Raw genomic sequence first — 16,519 nt, 5'->3', positions numbered from 1 at the left:
TAATCACAGGCCTTGGATGAACGAATTTACGAGTCGATGGAAGAAACTCACCTCGGGCAAATGCGAAATTGTAATACACGTGAATGGACGTAGAATTTGTCATGTTAGTAATTGGACGAAAATATCACAACATATGAGTGAATTTATGGGTTTCTTTCAAGAACAAAGACTAAAATAAACTAGAATGAATTTTAAATGAAAAACTGTGATGGGAAAAAGTCAGTGAATAAAGATATTTTCGCATTATCATATCGAAACTTAACACACCCTTGAAACTCAATTGAGGGAAGCGAGCAAATGGCAAACACTCAATTTGAGCGAATTGTGAATTCTGGCATACTTGAATTCACAGAGCAGGTAATTTAAGCAAATATTGAAGCAATGTGACAGATTTCAGTGGAAATCTCTTTTCCTCAGTTGCATAAACTGCACAAAAGCTCCCAAAGCTCAACTGGAGCTGAGGAGGAAAATATAGAATTGATTGCATTGAAAGCCCTTCGAATAGGAAGACTTTGAGAATTCTAAAGTTAATCCCTCATGATTTGAGCCACATTTTGAACCAACATTGACCACAATAAGTCCGCTGAAACTTCTATTTTCCAATTTGTCTCACAGCATGACTTCGCAATGTTGGACGGAAAAGTTTTGCGATGGTGATGAACATGAGGGTTGAAACATATCCAGAGCTTTCCTCATTTCGCTGTACTTGTACACTTATTTGATTTGAAATTGAGGTTGTCTAGCACCCAAGACGGACAATTGGACACTTTGTCCGGACTTTTACGACTTCAAAACAGTGCAAAAATCATACTTTTGCCATTTGACGCGCGCGAGGAAAAGAATTCAATTTGTGAAGTTTAATGAAATTTCAAAAATGCGACAGTGAGAAAAATGACATGGAATCTCTTCAATATTCTTGACCCATTCACTCAGGCGGGATTTGGGATCAAGCACACTGTGCTCTCCTCTCCTCTTATCCACACATGGCCGATGTCCTTCTCATCCTTGTGAGCTTTGGCGCGCTCAAGTGGAAGAAGTGGGGAAAAGTTGCCGGGCAAATATTCAATTGAGTGTAAAAGTGGTCGCCTCGCCATCTCTCGCCAAAGGTTTGGCGCACACATATCCTCGACATGTGAGTCCTCCGGTGGGGAGAAAAAATTCAATAATCAAACACAACTCCATTACTTTTGATAGCAATCTCTTAATTTTGACCTTCTCCATTTTCCACACTCAACGCACATCTCTATTCCGCCTAATGGCTTGACTTCTACCATCTCAGCCTGAGAGTGTCTTGCGTCGTATCCTCTCGAATGTGTCATGAAGCCTGATATATTCAATTTTGATAGAATGGCTCTCGAGATCTCCGGGGATCATAAACAAGGAGTCTCTCTGCGCCGCAAAACGGCCGAGGCGCTCCCACAAACACACTAAAATATTTAATTCCTCCCTCATTCGCCCTTTATTGTGCATCTCTCGCAGTGGCGGCGGATCAAGGGTGCCACCGTGTGTCTTCAGCCACATTCGGATTACATCTGAGACACAGGCGTCGTAAAAGGCGTCTTAATTTCCCACAGAATCACATATGACACACTCGGTGAATTTATTTGTCGTGCGGAACACCCATAAATTCAGAGGCAAATCACCCAAAAATTAATTTTATAGCGTGTTATTTCATCACACCATCTTCTTAACGCCACACCCACCCACAAATTGGGCGGCCAAAGGTGAAATAGGCACACATTGTCGCGACGCACTCGACACGCCAGCAATTCGTAGATGTACGCAAAGCGAAGAGCCATCATACCTTTCTCCGAATGGGCGAGATTAGGAAAATCCCACTGGTCCAGTCTGGAGCATGATTCACGAGTTGCTCAACCTCTTCAGCGCGTCTGCAGAGCTTTGCGCCGAGACATCGCCAGCTGCTGATGAGATTTGCCACTCTCACTTGAGGCACTTCTGCACCCACATTTCGAGGTTGAGGCGAAGAAAGAAATTGCAAAATCTGTACATAAGTCGGTCAATTTTATAAATCAACACCTTGAAAATGGCAAATAAGATTGTTGGCTCGAGATTTGCTTCAGATTTATGCGTCTCGTCTCAAGTTCTTGTGCTCTAATACCTGTAAATTCACTCCATGTCTCTGAACTCTTTCTTCAACCCTGGGATATTGATTTTCTTGTTTTAATCCTGAATATCAACCCACTCATGATTCAATTCAAAGATGTAATTGAATTAATAATTCCTCAAATGCTTCGCTCTCTTATTACCATAAAGTATGAATTTTTATTTATATTCATCATCGTATCTTATCATTGATTTTTACTCTTTCAGCTCAAATGAGTTGTTCTTTTATTCATTGATATTTTATTAACATGATTTTTGTCCTGATTAAGATTAAAAGGATGAAATTATGGATTTTGATCCGTATTTTCTGTGTAGAAAATCAACAAATCAAATTTTCGTGAAGATTTGACTGAAATGTGCCAATAAATCTAATTGGCTTTCTAAAGTGCAAATGATTCCAACAGTCAAATTAAGGATGATTTCCACTTATCAAGTTTTCAATCGCAACAACTGAAGTGTGCTCGTTAAAATGCACACACGCTCTGGTGTTTATGGAATCCACGGAATGTCTTCTTAACTTTTCTTCTCCATGAGATAAAGCTTACGATGTGGATAACAAATACAGACACATTTGGCACATAAGACTTCCGACAGCCATTTGATACTATTTTTAGGATATTCCTTCACATTTCTGGTTAGTCATAAAACATCCCCCAATGTATGTAATTCTTCGAAAATGTACATATATCAAGAGTGTCTTTGGAAAACGATAAATTCACACCGCAAGAATACAGCGTTGGGATGAAATAAGGATGAATGCATACTTTATTTATGAGCGTCTGTGACAATTCGAACAAAGGTGTGAAAGGAGCAGAGCGAATTCTTCAATGCCTCTCCACATACACGCCAAAATCATGCCCATTCAACATGCTCCGCTCCCCGGGGAGTGTGTTTTATTTTACAAATTGCTGTATTTCCCCAAACAGCCGCAGAGACAACTTTATCACCCTAATTCAAATGCGGTCGCCGAGGGAAGATGGGTCGTGATTGAGATCCTGTGTCAGAATACAAGCCCCGCAGTTGACTCCTCCGCCCACACACACACGAGCAATAACTCTCCTTCCCAGGCTCCCGAGGAATCATCGTGTTGGGAAAATGAGGAAGGCTAAATAAGAGCATTTCGATGTCTCATTTGTGCGCCCGTGGAAATTATCATGCTTCATCAAATGACAGAATAGAACTTCGCATATCGAAGGGTGATTCGGAAACTGTGAAAAGTGCGACTTTTTCCCAAGAAAATTGTCTCAAATTGCAGTGAAAAAGCTCTGTGAGAAATGTATTAATTCTAGATTTACGAGATCTTCCTCAAATGTTGATTTTTTAGACATTTTACTCGACTTTTTCGGATAAAATGTCCTCAAAGACTATTAAAAGTAGACTTTTTTGAAGTAATATTTTTATTTTGTCCCAGATTTAAGTCAAAAATTCCCAAAAATACCAATGAAATCAATAGGAAAATTCACAAAATAATTATTACAGAGCAATATTAACACTTTAATTGCCTTTTATGATCGATTTGAAGGAGTTTTGAGGTATATTTCGACAACTTTCTCTCTTGAAATGTGATAATTTTGCCTTTCCATAGTTTTCGAATCACCCATCGATAAATTATTTCCTTCAGTTGCTCATAATCATGTGATATCTGTATTGTCTAATTTCCAAAATCTCCTCGTTAATATTGACATTTCTCGAATGTTTGCGGTGTTGCTGCAAATATTTATTCTGTTAACTTTTTCGTCGACAAACTGTGAAGAATTCTTGGGGTTATTTTATGAGTGTGAAGGATTCCATTTCTTGCCATTTGCCCAACTTTCGTCAAAACCCTTTCCCTCTGTATTTTTGGGGATATAAACCCAAAACAAACCCAGAATATCGACACTCAATCTCCATACATCATACTTTTTCCTGTGTATCCAACGACCCGGTTTTGGAGAGATACAAAAAGGGATTACGATGAGCCGGGAAATCTTTACAAATAGACGAGTTAAAAGTTAGCAAAATGTGTTATGTGAGACTTGTTTCAACGACAAACTTCACACGGATACGCCAGTAAAGCTCTTTAAGTACTCAGCATATATAGATTTCCGGGTTTAAACAGGGATTCGGTGAAGTTTCACTTAAAGTTTCTCAGCCGTCTTTTTGCTCGCGAAGCAAAATCATGAAGGAGAGAGTCAGAAATGGCAGAAGAAAGGGAGAATAATGAATAGGATTCAAATTTCAAATGAGATTCAATAAATATGATACTCTCGTAGGCACTTTATCTCAATCTCAAGCCCAGGGAAAAATGTTGTGCCTCATATTCAAGCCTCAATCAAATTATTCATTATTGTTCGGGATGCCATTAAATATACTGTCAACTCAGTCGAGCGCCTCAACCTCATTGGCATAAAATTTCCAAGGGAAATCCTTTGAAATTCATGTACCTCTAATTCTTTTTATTTTCACTTTGGCCTCCCATCCCTTCAATCCTTCGGCACAGTGGGGGCGGAGGGGCGAGGCTTCCCCAGAAAGCGTGAGATATCAATCAAATTTTACCACCTCACACCACAATTCCGAGGCTTTCAGTGGCGCAGAAGAAACGTATAAAAAAAACACCACCGCATGCAAAAGGGCCAAACATTTGCCGGAGATGATTTTGATCCTGGAAATTTCACATGATGACTTTGCAGACGAGAGCAAAAAGGATGGAAAATCTGTCGGCGAACGCGCGGGCAGCGGAGAATAAGGGTTGGAGGGAGTGACTGAGAGGGAGTAAGAGATTGCCAGCAATTCTGCTGTAAACAAGGAGAGCGATTGCCGACATTCTTCAATGGTTGATGGAAAGGAGGGAAATGATTGAGGATGAATGAAAAATTCAAATGATAATTTCTCCATGGGAATTTTAATCATTAAAATCACTTCCTAATGAAATTCTAACCCCCCCAAATCGACATTATGATCATTTTCAACGAAATTGTCGGCAGCAACATTGCCGTCCAACAATTGTGCCTCGGATTACACGAGGAATATTAAGTTGACGACTCTTGGGAAGGAAGAAAGTGAAACATCTCGAGACCATTTGTATCGGCTTGGGAATTTCTCTATGTAAGACGGGAAATAAAGAATGTTGAAATATTGGGAAAACGAAGAAGGGAAATATTGTGGGAGAGTGTGAAAAATGAGAAGAGAGAGAGCACAGGAAGTGAAAAAGGCAGCAGTTTCACTGTATTTCCTCTTAAATTATTTCCCAGCCTGAGATCGACTGCGGAGCTTTCCGCCCGATTTGTCCGCTTAAAATCATACCCACGGTAATTTTCATTTCCGCCCCCGCATGAATACGAATTGATTCTGCCGAGATTGGCTGTCGTCTCGTCAATATGTTCACTCTTTCCCTGTCAACACACACAGTCCAAGTATTGCTAATGCCGCCCCGGAGCCCTTATTGAGTTTCCCATCATCTCTATCTGATTTAATGTTTCGACTTCTTTAAATTCCACTCTTTCACCTTCACGAAACACGACGAACACGCTGCGATAAGAGGGATTTTTCTTCCTCCTCTCCGGGTTCAGACAAATAGTCGGAGATTTTGGTGGCCAGAAGGGATGCCACAAATGAAGCAAGGCAGAGAATAGCCTTTGATATTGTCAGGATGAGCTTGAGTGACGACATGTGAAGATTTCCAATTACATTTCCCCACTGAAGAGAAATCAATATCGACACGAGGAGAACCACTCAAAAAAAACACTCCAATATAGATAGTATAATAAGTAGATGGCCGAAGGGTTTTTTTGCTGGCCAAGGAGAATTTAATTCTCAAAGAAAAGTCGAAGAAAATTAGCGTACAACGTTGAATATCGCGTCGTTCACATTCAAATCCTACTAGCGAAGACTCGCCAAGCTCTCCGATATATCGACGGCGTGTCTCAACTAATACAAATTTTGTAAGACATTCGTAATGAATGTGGAACGTGGAATGAAAATCGAGAGAGAGAGAGATAAAAATAGCCGTGAGAGAGAATGTCAAATACCTTGGTGTACTGACCCAGTTATCTTCCCAGGCTTTCTGAAGCTTCACCTCCTCATCCTCGCTCTCCATGTCTCACGAGATCATCCCCATTCCTCCGCCTGCACCTGATTTCGCCGCTGTCACCGCTTTCCGCAGCTGCGCGAGTCCCAAATACACCGTCGCCTTGCCGGAGTGTTTGTGGGCGTCTGCCGACCCGGAAGTGCAGAAGTCCTGCTTCCTGGCGCGCGTGTGTCAGCACAGAGCCCCGCGGGAATGTGTCTTCCACCGTGTGGCGCCCATTCTGCAGGAGGGACCCACTTGTGGCTTCGTGACCATCAGCATGCTCCTCGGCGGCGTCCGCACAGCTGACCAGCTCTTCCAGGAGGCCAAGGCGAAGGGATTCACGGCGCTGGGTGAGATGTTCAGCGCCGCCAATCTCATGGACATCCTGCAGAGTCAGGTGCAGTTTTCCGGCTCGTGCCACCTATTTGTGGGTGATCTGAACTGTGATGAAATCCGGGAGGCTCTCAAGCGCGGAGTCTGTCTGATTGTGCCCTATGACTCCGACGTCAACCACTCTCCCTGCCTCAGGCGGGGTCACAAGGCTCACTGGGCCCTCATAACTGGATACTTGATAGATGACGATGGACAGGTGAGGAGATTTCCTACCGTGAAGTTGTCGTTCAGTGGCTGTAATCAATTTTCCTCCCAGTTTTATGTGATAGCGCGTCAGGGAAAGTCTCGCCTGCTGGGCATCTGGCCACTGTCTGTCCTCGCGGAGAGCAATGCGAATCTCACGGAGTTCGCCCAGCCCAAACAGCATCCAGAGGCGAACTTCATCCTGCCCGAGGGCGGAATTGCCGGACCCAAAGGACTCTGCCGACGATCGATAGTCATTTCCGACGGTTTCGCCGGAGATAAATTCATTTTCCACTGACTGTGAATTGCTTTGTTGTTCTGTGCAGATTTTATATATATATTATGTTCCCTGTTGAGAAAATTATTTGTGTTTTTGAGGTTGAGAATAAAGGGAAGAATTATTACAGGAAAAGTCTGCTGAGTTTCTTTTAAATGTTTTTAATCACATTTACAGTACAGTCAAGCATTCTTTTTTTTATCATTAATGATCTCTTTTTTTTCACCTTTTTCTTAGGTCAATTTAACTGTTGAAGTTTTCTCAATATCTTTGATATTTTATTCTTCATGACAAATTCATCGTTTTTTCCTCTTGTCGGTATTTTGAACAATAATTATTTATATGTAATTGATTACTTGTGTGTTGGTGTGATTATTGAGGTTTAATTCTTCACTACTGAAATATCCTTTAAAATTACGTATATATTACTTTCGCTACAAAATTTTTCTTTTATCATTAGGGGTAGTTTTTTTTATAATTTTCTCTTCCTCTTATTCTCCTCTCGTCAATTGCATTTCTCGTAAAAAGTCACAACCAAGGATCTTTTCTTCTTTTTTTCTCTAACTCTTTTCTTCTGCTTCAATAGCGCGAAATGTTTTTTTTTTTCAATTAAATCAGTGAAAGAATTTCGCGTTGTAAAAAGTGTGCAAACGGGTGTGAAAATATGGGGGAAAAAAGTAGGATTTTGTGGCAAAAGAGAGTAAACAACAACATTGCGGCAGTTAAGCGATGTTCAAAGGAAATTCTGCAGTGTGTTGAACTGCAAAATCGCAAAATCAAATCCATCTGGCGACTTTTTTCTCATACAAAGTTTATAAACTAGAAGAAAAAAGGAAATCATCGCGAGGCAGATTTTTCTGCACAATTTCTCACAACATTTGAGAGAAGAGGAAAATTCTGTTAATGGTTTTATGGTTTTCATTTTCATCATATTTGCTTCTGTTTATGCTTCTTCTTTTTTTATTTTTTGATTAAATATTCTCTTCGCTAGAGTGTAAATATCCCTTTATCACTTGATAAAGGCGCGTAGAGAGAGAGTTAATGGTTATACTTTTATAAGATAATATAGTTATTCTTGTAAGAGCAGTTGAGTATTTCAGTGAATTGCAGTTTTACACAAGACTTACACAAGACCATCTCTTCGTCCAGAAACATTAAGTAGTTTAAGGTGTGATATACTGTTTCCTGTCCTGTAGAATGACAAATACAATCAATATATAATTACAATTTCATTTCTCACAATAGAAAGGGGATTAAATATTGTTGGGCTCTTCTCGCACACGCGCCAAAAGACACACGCCGCCCCCCAAAAAGTGACGCGCCCCTTTGCGTGCCGAGGGAAAAAGTTTACACATGCAACTAGATATACTCGTAAGATATAAACTCCTGTTCTCCACTTATCCTGAATCGTCACAAGAAAACGTTTAAACATAAAATGAGCAAGAGATGATATATATATATTCCTAAATCCTCCTTGATCAACTGGGTTGAGGAAAAACTACACGTCTAGGATTTTTCTTCTACACACATTTTCAATAGTAAACACAGCTATTTTTCTTCTCCCTTAATCTCCACAATAGAATACAACACTCAATTTTTACTTCTTTAATAAACCTGCATTAATGTCTTTTTATTTCTTTTTGATATTATTTATCATTCTATTCATTTTATTCACTATCCCAAATTTGTAATAATTCAATTTTATACCATTTTATTCTTCTCTTTACTTTATTGACTCTTCATGGTAATATTATTACCAACTGTAATTCCTTCAAAAGTACTTTTCCTTCTTTTTTTTTACTTCAAAGTTTGCAAAGCACTTTTAAAATATATTTCGTTGCAATTCCATTCTTTTAATTTTATTATTTTCAATATAATTAATTTCTCAATTCAACTCTCAAATTGTCCTTTTTTTACTTCACATCTCAATTAAATATTAATTATTGTTCCGTGATTCAATTACAACTTCAATAAATTCTTTCCTCATTTCTTTTCTTCATTTTTACCACTCATTGATTCCCATATTTTTTTTCTTCCAATTCCTGAGCGCATTTGCTCAATTTCTGCCGAAAAATCTCTCCATCCATTAAGAAACCACAGCCGAGAAGTTGGTTTTTCTCCTTCAAACTCTCCAGCGTCTTCTCCTTGATTCACAAACTAATTATACATTGAAAGAATGATTTCAGATATGTCAACTTCACTGATAGATACAATTTATGCTCCAGCATCGCATGAAAATCATGACTTTCTCTCTCTCTCTCTCTCTCACACATGAACAATTTGCAACTCTCTGAATTCCTACTAAAATCACAATTATTTTAAAATATATCGTATATTACAAAAAAATTTAAAAGGCTCCTCATGTCTCATCAACGTAGTTTTGACTTGCCAAAGCCGCTGAATTGCTTAAGCGCGTTGAGGAGGAAAAGCGCGCAAGATGACTAGGTTTCGGCCGGAGCCAGCGGAGCACCAATCAATCCCACGGGGAAGTTCTTCACGTGCGTCTGCCACAGCGAGGAGAGCTGGAAGAACTTCACACCTGTCCACTCAGTGCCATCAATGTACACACGCAGCGGCACTGGATGCGATGGTTTTGGCGAGCAGATGAGCCGCGCGATGCCATCAACACTCTGCTCCTTCTCCATATCACGATCCTTCTCCTTCTTCTTCCCCAAGCGCATTACTACATAATCCAGATATTGCGGGAGAGACGAGAGACAATGTGAGAAATGAAAGCTTACAACCACTCACTTGAATTGTGGTGTGGTTTGAGGGAGGATTGAATAATTGAGTGATTTCTCATGTTATACGCACTTTTCTGCTTCTTCTCCTTCGTGGAATAGCTCAGCGTCAGCCCATATGGAAGTTCACCGGCCTGAGGATTCGGAGGGAGTCGCCAAACCTTTTTTTTGCCCCATGGCGAGGAGAAATCATTGCGTCATTAGTAACAACATTTTATCACCACATAAATTGATTGAAGGACAGGAAATTTCTCACCTGCAAATTCCTAAAAGTGCTCTTAATACTGTTTTTGCCCTGATCAGTTCCCTTCTTGTCCTCCTTCTTCTCCTTATTGTCTGTATATCGCGCGGCGACTGGCCAATAGTCAATCTGCAACTCATACGACTCAGGCTGTTGCGCTTGCATCTGCTGCATCTTCTCCAATTTCTCCAGCTTCTCCAACTTCTCCTGCTTCTCTTGCTGCTGCGATGGTGTGGCCGGCGTTGTTGGCACCGGCGGCGACATGCGGCCACTCTGCGGTGGTGAACTTGACAGAGCACTCGAGATCTGCTGTCCACTCAGGCCGAGACTCTCGTCCATGTCCAGAGACACCTGCGGCCCTTCAGGGCAACCCAATTTCACATCCTGCAGAGCAACAACAACAGCCCCAAACATGTCCCTTCATTAGTACACATCGTATTGACAAGGGCATTGGTAATTAACATTCACGTGGATTAATTGTTCCCTCAGTGATAATGTGTTTCTGCCCACAGGAAATTAATACCCCACAAAAGAAAATCAATAAATCTCCGATGGCAGAGCGAAAGCACAAACAATAAACGGATGATTTCACTGCATTAAGTCGTGCCCAATAAGAATATCATTAATTTCCCATTTAATTACAAAGAGGAATTCAAGAAATGGTCAGTGAAATCATCATTACGAAATCAGAGAGGCGATAAATTATCAATATCGATAAAATGCCAAACACTTCCCATATTCCCCATGCCGACGGCAGAGGAAATGCATTGGAAAACAGGGAAAATTGCACACAGCAACGCTGCGCACTAAATTTTCTCGGTGGTGAAGCAGTATAATGTGTGAAAAACCACAGAATTCTCACTGGATATGACATAATACACGTTCAGATTGTTGGTTTATAAGCCGAGCACGGATTACAGGATGGCACGCAATTTAAATTCGATAATAAAATCACTTTAAAACACCACCACTGAACATGCCAAGGACACAGGAAAGTGAATATAACTAGAAATATTGCATTAGTTATCCCATTAATGACTTATTAGACACATTTTGAGGGCATTTCGGGAAGAAAAAAAGGAAGATTTCAATGTCTTTAACAATAAATAACTCCGTTAAAATCGCTAAATCCACTTAATCACTCTGTCTATCTTGTTAAGATTCGGTAATAACATTAAGCAATTAGTATTATGAGCTCATTATTATCCATCAATTGGATTCAGGGATTTAAATTGACTGCAGAATACTCACACTGACGAATGGAACGAAGATCTGGCACGAGTCCTCCTCCTTGTAGTTGACCATGGCCTCGGCGATGGGGATTTGCGTGCACGGCCCGGCGCTGTGCAGATATCTCTGCACCCTGTTGGTCACCTCGATCACATCAATCTTCGACTGTGCGGGATCCGGACCGATGGCGCGCTCGCAGAGCTGCTGCCAGCCGTCGCTGCCGAACATGGCGCCATACGTGGCGTCCACGGCGCTGAGATACCGCGATATGGCACTGCTTCCAATAGGAACAATGTAGAAGCGGATGTGATTCACCCAGTCGGGCGGCCGCACGCCCAGCAGCTCCACATAGTGACGCAGCACGGCGCCCTGCAGCCAGTCGCCGCCCAGGAGGAGCACCTTGATGGTGGTGGGCGGCTTGGCCGTGGAGTTGCAGTACTTCTGGATCTTGTTCATCAGCGCCTGCATCACCGCTCGCACCTCGGCCGTGTTGTGCGGCGCAAAGGTGGGCCTGAAGGAGGCCGCCAACACTGGCGCCAGCCGCGACGACAGAGCCACGTGGTGGAGCTCTGGTGGCCCCACGAGAGACACCACATCCGGCAGGATGGCCTCATCGGTGGCAAAAGTGCGCGCCACTTGATCCAGCAGCGACTTCCGCGGCTCCACATTCGTCGGCGACAGACACGCGTCCAGGGCTGATTTGGGCTGACTCTGCTCCGATCCCAGACTCAGCGAGTGCTTCTTCTTCGAACTCGACGGCTGACCACTGGCCGCGCGGAAGAGTCGACTCCGTCTGTCCGTGGCGCTCTCCTTGTCGCCACTCCGCGGCGGCGAGCCAGTGTTCTGCGGATCAGAATTGGGCGCCTCGGGATCCGTATTGCCTGCGCCACCCTCATTCCCCGAGCTGTCATTTCGCCAATCTCCGCTCCTCTCGGCTGCGACACCGCAAGGAAAAAACACCCCGTGTTGAAAAGGCATCGGGCGGAAGGAAGGATGGTGAAAAGAGAGAGAGAGAAATAATGCTTCCGATTAGGCTCATGACTGACAATCTCTCTCTTTCTCCGAACATCGCAAATATCTCACAAGTTTACATAAAGAGAATATAATATATCATGATTGAGAATCTCGAAGGAGGAAATTCAAGTAGAAGAAGATACAATATCGATATATAGACTCTGATATCATTTTCTTCATCTCAATAGAACGCTTCACTTAATCTCTTTTTTTGCAGTTCTAATACAGGAGATTTGCTATTTATACACATTCTTTTTATTTCATATTTTTTTTTGTAAAGAAAAAGAAAGAGAGAAGAGCACTTGAAAACAGTTATATAAAAAAAGAAAGAGTGTAATAAAGATAACGTGTAAGTCAAAAGCAAAAGCCACATGGAAATAACGTCATTAATTCAATTGTAAAACACCAAGAAAATGCAATAACAAGTCTTTTTGCTTTCTCATTATTGGAAAAAGAGAGTTTTTCTTAAAGGATTTGCTATGGTGTCTGTGGGTGTGTGTGTGTGACTGGAAGTGTCATTTGGATTATAAAAACAGACCTGCTCCTGGAATGGAATTTTTCTTATCGAGTGGTAGTGACGGGGCATTGAAGGAGTCCCTCTTCTCCAGTCGCATCTTCATGTCACTATTAAAGTCGCCTGCAAAAAGAATTATCAAGCCATGCACGTAAACTCATAATAATATCATCATTTCATTTGTTAATAAAATAGCACAAATATCTTTCCTCTCAAATATCTCTAAATATCCAAACATTCCTCGTGATCCTGTCCAAACTTTCTCATTCTCTCTCACTCTCAAACACACACGCACACAGCGTCAAAACACAAAAATGTCTCTCTGTAATTACACAATATTATCTTTTTTTTAATATGCATGCAGGCGAGTGCGCTTATTACGAAATTAAGACACAACATTTCTGAATTAGAGAATCAACAGCAAAAATGAAAAAAAAAATATATGAAGGAAAAACTTCTGTCGCTTTTTCTTCTTTTTCTCTAACTCCTTCTGCTCAAGAAAACTCAATTATGTCACCAACATAACATGATTAAACGCTGCAACCAACAAAACAACAACACGAAACTCAACAAATATGGAAAGAGAAATATATAAATTAAACTCTTAGCATAGTTTTGATAGCATGCAAACACATTTCTCAATTTCTTTTCTCATTAACAACATGGAAATGTTTCTATTTTCTCTCTCTTTTTTCTTTTACTGAATTCTTCAATGAAAATTCACCTCTAAAAAATTGTAAACTTCCCTATCTTGACCTTCAAATTTCAAGTTAAATGTAATTCAATTTCTTTTACTCCTTTTTTCCCTTTAGCAAAATTGCCTGATTATGTATTTGTGTGTGTGTGTTGATTGAATGCTCAGAAATCACCGGTGTGATTCTCATCCTAGGCAAATTCACCTCTTCAACATCACAATTTCTTTTATATATCTTCACCCTAAGACAGAATTAGAAGAGAACTAGATAAAGTTCCAGACAAACCAAGCATTAATAGACATTTCTTAACACATTTTAGCATTCTTCCAATATTTTCCTTGGCAGTTTGTCAACATTAAATGATTATATATTCATTTAACACCTTATCTAGAATCCCATCAACTCTGTCTTCAGAAGAGCAACACAATAAATTGGGAAATTGTATATTGATGCGTATGTGAAGGATAAAAAAACGAACACGTGTCATCTATATTTAGGGTTTACATGGTTTTTTTTTCTTCCCCAATCTTGAAGTGGGTCTTTCTTAGGGGGGAGGCGGGGAAATGTGAGAAGATAAAAAAGGTAATCGGGGAGAAGTCCTGAAAAGACAACACGGCACACTTCGTCGCTGTGTTTGGTGGGAAAAAGAGAGGCCAAATGAACTTACCCATCAAATTTTCATGAAGCATTGTTCTTGAATTCGTGAAGAAAGGTCGCAACGATGGCTTCGGCGTTGATCCCACGGACACAGTATCCATATCTGGTCCTGATTCATCACCCTCACCACACGACAGTGACTCCAATTCCTGATAAAGTGCATCCAGCACACGCTCACCACGGCCAGAATGTCGTGACACGCCACCATCAAGCTCCTCGGGAACTTTGAAGCGCTTCAGCAGAGCCACAATTTTCTGCTTAAAGTTGCGCTGCTGCAAAATCAACACAAAGAATAAACCATGTAAGTAAATTTCCGACGTCTTCACCAAAAAAACAAATAAACTTTTACAATATATAGTTTTCATATATAAACAAACATAACAAGAAAAAGTGGTTGCCAGAAAATCTAGTGGAAAATCAAGCATTCTATTAAAGTGCAAAATATATTAATTGATTTTTTAATTTTTCTTCTTTCTTTTCTTGCTGTTTTTGTTGTTGAAAAGTCTTTCTCGTCCATCGCAAATTGCATGTGTGTGTGTTTTCACATTAAGTGTCCCATCACAATTATTTGTATTTTTTTTTCTCTGGTGTGAAAACATCACGAATAGAAACAATATATAAATTTACATTTAACTTATGCAAATCACCATTAAAATCTTCTCTGTGGTGTCCGGAAAGCTGCCTGTCTGCTCATAGTGCGATGCTTTCCCGGCAGACGGCCGAAAAAAGTCCATCCGGGCATATTTTTGGAGTTTTTCATTTAAAAATAATTTCTTTAAATACACAAAAAGAAAACAAGAGAAAATAAAAAAAAGACATAACTCAAGGAGAAAATGGATAAAATTGAAGATAAGCTATCATTCCCGACAGTTATCATGACAATATTTCCCTCTCTTCTCTCGCCTTTTTCTTGTTCTTTTCTTTCTTTTCTTCTTCTTTAGCAAAAAAGCTTTGCGCAAATTAGCATAGAGAGTGATAGAGGAGGAGAGAAGAGACACAGAAGTGAGAAAGCGTAATCCCATGAATAACTTACACGACTCATTTTGGCACGATTTCCTTTATCCTTGCCAAGATTCTCAAATTCACTGTCACTATCACCGGGATTTTGACCTATCGGTGCATCCTCGGTCTCAGCATCATTCTCCGACCTTTCCAATTTCCTATAATTGCTCCCCCTCTTGGCATATCCCCGCTTGGCGTCGTATCCACTCAGCACACCGTCGCCGGGATCGTCATTCTCCTCGCCCGAGCTGAATTCACCCTCCTCATCCTCATCTGAGTATTCATTCACACGATCTAAAGGTGAGAAAAGATAGACACATTCATCATTTCACCATGTCTTCATCAAGAATAATTGGCGGAAGAGCAAACTCAAATTACCCGTCAGCAGTACACTATTATTATTCTTATTGTCATGATCAACAGGAATGGAAGATACTCGCTCCGCTCGAAGTGTGGCCAATGTCACACCGGGTCGACTGCCCTTTCCCGTGGCACTCAGTTCCACCGTCATGTCCATGGACTTCTGCAGCACGGCGTCCATCCTAATCATGCCCTCAGCCAGCGTCTTGTACCCCAAAATCGTGCGCGTCTTGTACTTCTTGCGACGCTGCAGCAGAATCAGCAAGCGATTCCCGTCGCGCTTGATAAAGTGCGGATACTGCAGACTGAAGTTCAAGTCCAATTCCGTCTCCAGCAGTGGCGGACTATTGAGCACGGCGCCGCTGGCGTTCGCCGTCAGCACAGACTGTGGCACGGGAATCTCATGAGATCGCAGTGTCCTCTTGGAGCTCTGCATTTTCACGGCCAGCGACACAGAGGACAAGTCCACTGGAAGCGGTGACAGGAGAGACAAGCGTGTTATTGTCAAGGAGCATAATCTGCAAGTGAAGAAGAGCGTGTAATTCAATTAGGAACCTTGGCTCAATTGTGAGTCGAGCATGTGATTTCATTTGGCCCAAAATTGGATGCAATTAATTGAACCCAGACAAGTGTTCAGACACACTGACTGTCAAATAAACACACACAATTGGGAAATTTGATGAAAAATCTCAAGATTAATGAGATTAAATAACATAGGATTGAATTAAAACATCCTGTCCTCTACACTTCTATAATTTTACAGTCTGTAATTCAGTAACATTACATCAAAATGTCCTGAAATCTTCAATCGGCCCTATTTACTTTTCCCTTACTGTTGCTCTAATAGAAATTCCTCTACTTTTGCCAAATTTGGCAAAAAGCTCCACCTCACACAACTCTTTCATGCCACGAAATGCTTGGCACCTCACCAAGAGTCCTCCTTTTTCTTCTCATACAGCATAGAATATGTAGAGCCACAGAGCAATCCCTTTTCAGTGCTGAACGTGTGCAGTGCAGAAAAAGACACCATAAACAATGTC

The 16,519-nt window shown here is 41.0% G+C and overlaps 2 protein-coding genes across 4 annotated transcripts; one reads left to right on the top strand and one right to left on the bottom strand.

Annotated features, from left to right (window-relative positions):
• Nucleotides 1-6,139: 6,139 nt before the first annotated feature.
• On the top strand, nucleotides 6,140-7,073 carry LOC132264478 (actin maturation protease-like). The gene is made up of 2 exons (XM_059764703.1): nucleotides 6,140-6,761; nucleotides 6,822-7,073. The coding sequence occupies exons 1-2, from the start codon at nucleotides 6,198-6,200 to the stop codon at nucleotides 7,044-7,046; spliced, it is 789 nt and encodes a 262-aa protein (XP_059620686.1). The 5' UTR covers nucleotides 6,140-6,197; the 3' UTR covers nucleotides 7,047-7,073.
• Nucleotides 7,074-9,024: 1,951 nt separating this feature from the next.
• Nucleotides 9,025-15,990, bottom strand: LOC132264477 (phosphofurin acidic cluster sorting protein 2-like). Of its 3 annotated transcripts, XM_059764701.1 has the most exons (9): nucleotides 15,498-15,990; nucleotides 15,151-15,413; nucleotides 14,765-14,890; nucleotides 14,128-14,389; nucleotides 12,790-12,888; nucleotides 11,259-12,172; nucleotides 10,023-10,391; nucleotides 9,840-9,927; nucleotides 9,025-9,708 (listed from the first exon to the last, which is right to left on the bottom strand). In XM_059764701.1, the coding sequence occupies exons 1-9, from the start codon at nucleotides 15,913-15,915 to the stop codon at nucleotides 9,467-9,469; spliced, it is 2,781 nt and encodes a 926-aa protein (XP_059620684.1). In that variant the 5' UTR covers nucleotides 15,916-15,990; the 3' UTR covers nucleotides 9,025-9,466. The 3 variants fall into 3 exon arrangements, with proteins under 3 accessions (XP_059620684.1, XP_059620685.1, XP_059620683.1); XM_059764702.1 differs by lacking the exon at nucleotides 14,765-14,890; XM_059764700.1 differs by lacking the exon at nucleotides 12,790-12,888 and having other exon boundaries at nucleotides 15,498-15,989.
• Nucleotides 15,991-16,519: the final 529 nt, after the last annotated feature.

The sequence above is a fragment of the Phlebotomus argentipes genome, unplaced genomic scaffold, assembly GCF_947086385.1.
Source record: "Phlebotomus argentipes unplaced genomic scaffold, Phlebotomus argentipes genome assembly contig_35, whole genome shotgun sequence".
In the NCBI taxonomy this organism is placed as follows: Eukaryota; Metazoa; Arthropoda; class Insecta; order Diptera; family Psychodidae; genus Phlebotomus; species Phlebotomus argentipes.
The sequence above is the reverse complement of the archived record's forward strand: the minus strand, read 5'-3'. Positions and strand labels throughout refer to the sequence as shown.